Below are 8,227 nucleotides of genomic sequence, written 5' to 3'. Positions count from 1 at the left end.
TGCAAGAGGCAGCTGATCGATGATTCTCTCTCATCGATGTTTCTAACTCTCTATCCCTCTCTCTTCCTCTCTGTAAAAAAATCAAAAAAATATATGAAAGAAAGAAAGAAAGAAAGAAAGAAAGAAAGAAAGAAAGAAAGAAAGAAAGAAAGAAGGAAGGAAAGAAAGAAAGAAAGAAAGAAAGAAAGAAAGAAAGAAAGAAAGAAAGAAAGAAAGAGGCATGTTTGGGGGACTCCGGGAGCAGAAGGGGAGCAATCCCCTGGGGGAGAGGGAGACTTTCTCTATGGTGGGAAGCCAGGCTGGAGGGTCCTTCCTGCCCCAGGGTAGGCTGGAGAGAGGGGACACATGGTTTGTGGATGCCTCCTTTTCATGCCCAGGGATCAGCAGTGTGAACCAGCTTGGGGGGCTCTTCGTGAACGGCCGGCCCCTGCCCCTGGACACCCGACAGCAGATCGTGCAGCTGGCAGTCAGCGGGATGCGGCCCTGTGACATCTCTCGGAGCCTTAAGGTAGTGGGCTAGAACTTTCTCCCGGGGATGGGGACAGGATGCAGGGAGAAGGGGTCCCCCTTAAGGCAAGTCTGGAGCTATTTCAGACTCTGAGGGTCTTTGGGACCTGGGTTACTTCCCAGAAGATCCTCTTGGGGGCTGGGATGGGGAACGTCAGGCTCCCAAAATGAGGCTGGACTCTCTGATCTGTGGCCTGGTCCCACAGGGTTCTCTTTGCCTTGTAGTCTCCTCTGTCCCAGGTACACTCCCCTTCTGCCCGTTATGCCTTAGCTGTTCCTGCTTCTCACCTGACCCAGGTATCTAACGGCTGTGTGAGCAAGATCCTAGCGCGTTACTACCGTACAGGTGTCTTGGAGCCCAAGGGAATTGGTGGTAGCAAGCCACGTCTGGCCACACCCCCTGTGGTGGCTCGAATTGCCCAGCTGAAGGGTGAGTGCCCGGCCCTCTTTGCCTGGGAGATCCAGCGCCAGCTCTGTGCCGAAGGGCTTTGCACCCAGGACAAGACTCCCAGTGTGAGTGCTTCCTCTCCCCACACGGGGGTTGGCAAACAGGTTATCTGGGGAGAAGATCCCTTCTTATTTTGCAATGAAGCCATCCTAGGCTGGCAGGCTGGACTGCTGGGCTCTCTTCTGAAAAGGGGTGAGACAGGAGAGAAGGAACCATGGGGGAGAGAAAAGGATGCCCTTAGGAACTGTGTGGGCCGAGGCAGGGGAGAGAAAGGATACTGGGGAAATAGCCTTAGGATGCAAGCCTGGGACTGTGTATCATCTCCCCCCTCAACACCCTGACACCTCCAGGTCTCCTCCATCAACCGAGTCCTGCGGACACTGCAGGAGGACCAGAGGCTGCCCTGGGCACAGCTCAGATCACCAGGTGCGTCTTTGCGTGGCCCCCAGGGATGATCAGAACCAAACCTAAGCAGTTTGCAGTTCATTACAGTCTCATTCCCTCCTGGTGGAAGAAAACTGAGGCTCAGAGAAGGGAAATGACTTCCCCAAGGTCACCAGCTAGGTGTTGGCGGGTCCTGGAACAGAACCCAAGTCCCCTAGCCTTAGGGTCACAGGATCTGCTGATGAAGAGGCAGCGCTGGGCCTCCTAACCCTCCCTCCACCCCATGCACAGCTTTCAATGGCACCTTTTGTGACCTGTGGGTTATGCAAACCTGGACCAACCGTGCTGCTGTTTCCCCCCAAATACCAAGCATGCTCGCTGCTGTGGCCTTGGGTATGCCTCCTACCAAGTGCCTCTGCAGTGACCTCCAAGTGTGAATGCCCACCCCCCACCCCCAGTGCAGCTCTGCTCTTATACCCATGCTGTCTGATAGATGAAATAGAGAAGGGCCAGAGACTGGGATGGCAGGACACACACAGGCTTTACTGGAGGGAAGAATACCCCTGCCGGCTGCTTCCAGAGAGAGGGACGGAAGAGAGAGAGGGCCGGGGTACAAGCACCTTTAAGGATAGGGGATGGGGCTTAGGGCACTCAGCACACACTGATTGGTGATTAGGGACCTAGAGACTTAGGAATAGGGGCTTAGTGTATTTGGCAGGTGCTGATTGGTGGTTCAGAGCTCAGGAATGTCTGGCCACAGATGGGGTTTACGCCTGTCCATCAACTGGAGGAAGGGAGGACCTATCACTGTCTCCTGTCCATGGCCCCAGGGCCTTGGACCCCATCTGACCAGAGGAATCACTATCACAAACTACCACAAGCCATTGTCCCCCTTTTCAGCTGTTTTGGCTCCAGCTCCTCACACTCCCCACAGCGGCTCTGAGGCTCCTCGAGGTCCCCATCGGAATCGGACCATCTTCTCCCCAGGCCAAGCCGAGGCGCTGGAGAAAGGTGCTGGGCCGGGGTGGGCAGTGGGTCAGAGGAGGCTCAGTGTGCCGATCGGAGGCAATGTCCCTGAGACCTGCAGGGAAAGGCTGGAGGTGGAGGCTGTGGTGGTCCTATCTTGGGGACAAGGGCCGTTTAGAATTGTAGCAGGTGGGGAGTGGGGCCTGAAGGGGACACCCATGCCTCGCTCCTCTCCCCATGCCCTTGGGGATGAGCCCCGATCTCTGCAGAGTTCCAGCGTGGGCAGTATCCTGACTCAGTGGCCCGTGGAAAGCTGGCTGCTTCCACCTCTTTGCCCGAGGACACGGTGAGGGTGAGTGGAGCTCTGCCACATAATGTGCACAAACCACAAGGAGAGAGTCTGTTCTGGGAAGGCTTTAGGTTCTGGTGAGGTGGAGAAGGGGGCAGTAAGGAGGAAACACATTGTTTGGAGCAGAAATTAGAGATAAAACCTTCCTTGTTCTTCTCTCCTTCCCCACTTCAAGCCTCTGAGCTGAGAAGGGACAGAGTAAAGGCCAGAGCAGGAAGGGAAATGTCAGGTCTCAGGAAAGGTCAGTGCTCCAAGGCGGGTCAGGAACAGGTGGTGAGAGCAGGAGGCGCCAGGAGGTGGAGAGCACAGCCAGCTACTTTGTTTCTGCCCTTTCTCAGGTCTGGTTTTCCAACAGAAGAGCCAAATGGCGCCGACAAGAGAAGCTCAAGTGGGAAATGCAGCTTCCAGGTAATTTCTCTGCCCATCCATCCATGCATCCATTCATTCATCCTTCCTTCCTTCCTTCCTTCCTTCCTTCCTTCCTTCCTTCCTTCCTTCCTTCCTTCCTTCCCTTCCTCCTTCCTTCCTTCCTTCCTTCCTCCCTTCCTTCCCTCTTTCTTCCTTTTCTCCTTCCTTCCTTCTTTCCCTCCCTCTTTCCTTCCTTCCCTCCCTCTCTCCCTCCTTCCTTCCCTCCTTCTTCCTTCCTTCCTTCCTTCCCACCTTCCCTCCCTCCTTCCTTCCCTCCTTCCTTCCTTCCTTCCTTCCCACCTTCCCTCCCTCCTTCCTTCCCTCCTTCCTTCCCCTCCTCCTTCCTTCCTTCCTTCCTTCCTTCCTTCCTTCCTTCCTTCCTTCCTTCCTTCCTTCCTTCCTTCCTTCCCCTACCCAGCCTGCTTGCTTCCATCCATCCATCCATCCATCCACCCACCCACCCACCCACCTAACATTTACTTGGCCCTCCCATGTACTAGGCCCTATGTTAGATGCTGGACAGTCTCTGCTCTTCAGGGCTGCAGTGTCCTCAGTTTACCACCCCTGGAATTTAATCCTTCTTTCCTAGTCCCCCAAGGCTCTGCCAGTTGAGGGTTGTAGCATCCACCTTCTCTCACCCCTGTCAGAAGTTGCTACCTTTCCCAGAATCTTCTTGCCTCTCACAGCCATTGCCCCCTCCCTAGAACCTGGTTTCTCCCACTCTCACTTTGCAGGTGCTTCTCAGGGACTGACTGTACCGAGTGCTTCCCCAGGGTTCGTCTCTGCACAGGTATCTAAGAAAGAGGGGAGTTTGTGAACTTGGAAGACTGGAGGGCTCACTGCCTCTCCCATTCCCAGTGAAGGCCTGAGCCAGATTTCATGGCTCTCCTGGGGTCCCCACCGTGCACACTTCCAGAAAGTGCCCTCCTCACAGTCTACTAAATGAATGGCACCCTCTGGAGTTGTATAGTGTGCATTCTGGGGTTGGGCAGCCCTGGGGTCCCAGTCCTGCTAAACAGAAGGTATCACTGGCAGCTGAAGGCCTTCTCTTCTGCTTTTTTTCTAGCAGTCCCTTGGCAGTGTGACCACAGTGGCCCTGCCTGTTCCAGAATCCTTGGGTCCCTCCTGCTATCAGCTGTGCTGGAAGACAGCACCAGACAGATGCCTGAGTGACACCCCACCCCAAGCCTGTCTCAAGCCCTGCTGGGGTAAGAATAGAGGCCATGCCTCACTCCTGCAGGGTGTGGGGAAGCTAGCTGACTCCACAGGAAGGCATGGATCTCTTCATCAAAGGAAACTCAATAGAGCTTTTCTCCTTGCTTGCATGGCTCACAAAGCTGGGGAGACTAGTATCTCCTGAATTTATAGGACCACCGACAGCCATAGCAGGAAAAGGGGGTGGGATTGGGATTTGAGTGTTTCTATTCAGGGTAAAGAACCACCATCTGTGACTCTCCTCATCGGTGATTTTGTGGGGGGAGGGGAGGGCGGTGGCAGCAATAATCCCAAGCTCATCTTCTCTCTGTCCCTGCAGGCTACCTGCGCCCCACAGCTGAGCGCCCTGCATTTAGTACTGTCCAGCCATCCTTGCCTTTCCTTCCACTGCCCCCACCGCCATCAGTCTTGGTGCCTCTCGGGCCTTGCTCTGGTTTGGCTCCCCAGTACTGCAAGGCCTGCGACGAGGGAGGAGGGCCAGAAGGCAAAGGAGAAGCGGTGCAGAGGGTCTAATATGACCTGCTCAAGCACGCCATTGCTCCTTCCTCCTTCCTGCATTTCTTCCTCGTTGGTGGACCTTGCCTGGTCCTGCCCTCCTGCCCCTCGTTCCTGCCACCCGATTTGAGGGACTAGAGAAGCCATGCTGACCCACTTCTCTTAGTGGCCTCAAAAGACCTCCACTTGGCAATAATAAAAACATTTTTTAACTTAGCAGTAGTTCCTATGTCCTTCATGTTTTTCCCATGAGCACTCATCCTCCCACCCTTATATTTAACAATTATAAACAGTTTGTTCTATCTATCATCTATCTATCACCTATCTATCTGTCTATCTAGTCTACCTATGAATGTATGCATGCATGTATCATCTATCTAGCTAATGTATATATGGGTTTATGTAATAGGTAGATAGCTAGATAGTATGTATTTATCTATCTACCTACCTATCTACATATGTATGTGTGTATATACCTATCTTGGTATTTGAGTGCTCATATATCCACACATACACACACACACACACACACACACACACACACACACACTGACAGTACAGCATAGCACATCACCCCTACATCCTCCAGCATGCATCTCCAGAAAATAAGAAATATTTTATATAATTGTAAAACCATGACCACATCTGAGAAAATTTTCAATATTCCTTTATCTAAAAAAAGACATTAATTCTTTAATGGCTTATCTCTCTATATATGTATATCTTTATACATATATATCATGGTAGCAAGCAATAGAAATGCAGTTTTTCACATTCTGCTTGTCCCTTTATACTCCTGGGGTATGTTTGCTTGCTGCTTTTTCGCAGTAAATTCCCAATCTGCTCAGTTTTGTTCCCTGCAGAGAAATCTCTAGGCTCCTCCAGGGAAGCCTTAGATTGCAGGGGGAAATTTGGGGGGAAGGGGGTGAAGAATAGGGTATTTGGGATGGGAAATGGGCTCATCCCTCCAAATTCTTCACCTTTTGAAGAGCAGGGATGGAATGACAGTGCAAAAGGATGGGGGATTGGGGACCTTATTGTGTATTCTAGGTACTGGTCCGAAGTTGTCCTTCAAGAGATCTCTTGATCATCAAACACTCTAGAATTATGCTGTTCAATAAGTAGCCACCATCCACACGTGGCTATCAAAATTAAATACAGCCGAAACCAGTTTGGCTCAGTGGTAGAGCATCGGTCTGTGGACTGAAAGGTCCCAGGTTTGATTCCGGTCAGGGGCATGTACGTTGGTTGAGAGCACATCCCCAGTAGGGGTTGTGCAAGAGGCAGCTGGTCGATGTTTCTCTCTCATCGACGTTTCTAGCTCTCTATCTCTCTCCCTTCCTCTCTGTAAAAAAATCAATAAAATATATTTAAAAAAAACAAAAACAAAATTAAATACAGTAAGTAATTCAGCTCCTCACTCATACCAGCCACCTATCAAATGCCCAATAGTCACAATGTGGCCTGAGGCTACTGTATTGGACATTAGCATGAAATTCCAAGGGTAACAGAGCCTGCCCCTGCCCTGCCTTCAGTATGCACAAGCTTCAAGCCTGCTGGACAGACCGCCCAGGGAGATGGGTGAGCCATTCACTTCAGCAACGGGACTGACACCAGCAATGGGAGAAGAAACCCAGGGCTGAGCACACTCTAGTGGAGAATGGATAGCCACTTGTGGGAAACAGGGCATAAGAGAGAAAGTATCTGTGTGTGTGTCCCCGAGCACACACATGCCCGCTCCTATGAGTGTGGATGTGTATTTATGGAATGCTGAGAGATTCTGCATTAAATGACCTCCAAGGTCCTATCTCTGAAGAATGTGTCCACTCCATATCTGTGGCCTGTTCTTCATGTTCTCTAGGAAAGGAGGTGTCCTCGCTTCTGGTGTTCTCAAGCTTCATTTATTGGATAAAATTTTAACAAAATTCTTTTTTATCTCTTGAGGTGAAACTTACTTACAAAGAAACCCTGAAGTCATTTTCCTCAATCCAAATGTAGTATCTCTCATGTTACAGTTTCAGCAGCCCTTCTAAATGGACTAAAAAATCAAGCCCTCATTATGGTACAGTGCAGTTTTCCCAAAATGGGGGTCAGTCATCATTGTTGGTATCTGAAAACATTTTAGGAGGTGTGTGAATGCTGCTTTAAATAATATTGAGACAGGGGGGAAAAGGGGGATATATGTAAGACTTTCAACAATAAGTATTTAAAAAATAATATTGCATCAGAAATGAAAATATGGCTCCCTTTCTATTCTGATTACATCAAAGAGAAAGTCTTCATTTTGGTCCCAGTTTTAGCACCTCTGTAACAGTTGCTAATCTTTTATTTATTTATTTATTTATTTATTTATTTATTTATTTATTTATTTTTAACAGAGGGACAAGGAATCTCAGGCTCTGAGCCTTGGGCAGGGAAGAGGGAAATCTAACTAGGGCTGATAACACCACTTTATTTTCATTGTATCGATATTTACTTTTAGGACCATTTTCTATTTATGGCAAGTGATTCTGGGCTTCCATTTTATGATAGTGATTAAAATAATCCATACTTGAGTCTATGTCAATAAAAACATGAATAGGGCAGATGGCAAATAGATAAACATCAAAGTTATGAAGACAGTGCAAGAATGACAGTCACCTTGGAAGCTCTGTTTTGATGGAAAGATTAGTGGCCATTAGAGTCCACTCTAACTGAAGAATTGAGCCAGAGGACCTTGAGCAAATTACTCCAGCTTCCTGAAAGAGGTGGGCAGTGATGGGGAAAGTACCTGTTGTGCTCAACTGACTGGACCGAAGGACCAAGATAGGATGATTGGTTAACTTCAGGGGTGATGGGGTGGTGGTGAGAGGATGGGCTATATAGGCATAAGCTATTATCACCATGACCCTGTGCCCATAGGATTAATGAGCCCCCATTCTTTCTAAACCAACAGACATTTAGTCATATCTGGATTCTGAGTCCTTCAGGGCAAGGCTGACTCTTATGGTATCACTGGGGAAAGCCTGGTGTTTCTGGTGGGGATGGGGAGGATCAATGGAAGATCCATTGATCTTCTAGGTCTCATTTGGTCTCTTCTCTTGTGGCTGGGACTTGGAGTGATGTAGGGCTTTAGTATCAACCTACCCACCCTCCTCCAGACCCCTAGTATGTACTGAGTAATATTCACACCAGGGTCTTGGGGGTGGCCTTTTGTGATGTATTGTTGCTATAAACAGATGTTTTGCTAAACTGGGTAGGAAAAGTTGTGTAACAGATATTCTTCTCGTGGATCTTGACTCTGGGGTTCTTGTTCTGTTTAGTGTAGTAGTTTCTCCTGGAGGAATTGGATTTCTGTAGGTGGCATCCCACTGACCTGGGAAACGAAGAAGAAATAGAAACCATCATTCAGTCATTTGCTGATCTCTGTCTTTTAGGGAAAAACCTATAAGATCCTATGGGAAGAGAGCGGGTAA

General features: G+C 49.4%; 1 protein-coding gene across 1 annotated transcript; it reads left to right on the top strand.

Annotated features, from left to right (window-relative positions):
• The first annotated feature begins 283 nt into the window (after positions 1-283).
• Positions 284-4,790, top strand: PAX4 (paired box 4). Its single transcript, XM_036429931.1, has 9 exons — positions 284-508; positions 805-1,020; positions 1,306-1,381; positions 2,240-2,350; positions 2,575-2,657; positions 2,993-3,062; positions 3,797-3,852; positions 4,129-4,270; positions 4,597-4,790. The coding sequence occupies exons 1-9, from the start codon at positions 284-286 to the stop codon at positions 4,788-4,790; spliced, it is 1,173 nt and encodes a 390-aa protein (XP_036285824.1).
• The last annotated feature ends 3,437 nt before the right edge of the window (positions 4,791-8,227 follow it).

Source organism: Pipistrellus kuhlii, unplaced genomic scaffold, assembly GCF_014108245.1.
Source record: "Pipistrellus kuhlii isolate mPipKuh1 unplaced genomic scaffold, mPipKuh1.p scaffold_m20_p_10, whole genome shotgun sequence".
Classification (NCBI taxonomy): domain Eukaryota; kingdom Metazoa; phylum Chordata; class Mammalia; order Chiroptera; family Vespertilionidae; genus Pipistrellus; species Pipistrellus kuhlii.
This window is presented reverse-complemented; position numbering and strand designations above follow the sequence as displayed.

What these genes read in the sequence shown, in the direction of transcription:
- PAX4 (XM_036429931.1), top strand. Translation starts at nt 284, where the DNA reads ATGGTGGGAAGCCAGGCTGGAGGGTCCTTCCTGCCCCAGGGTAGGCTG. An exon ending in ACATCTCTCGGAGCCTTAAG is followed by an intron (nt 509 to 804) that starts GTAGTGGGCTAG and finishes CACCTGACCCAG; the next exon opens with GTATCTAACGGCTGTGTGAG. An exon ending in CTGTCTCAAGCCCTGCTGGG is followed by an intron (nt 4,271 to 4,596) that starts GTAAGAATAGAG and finishes CTGTCCCTGCAG; the next exon opens with GCTACCTGCGCCCCACAGCT.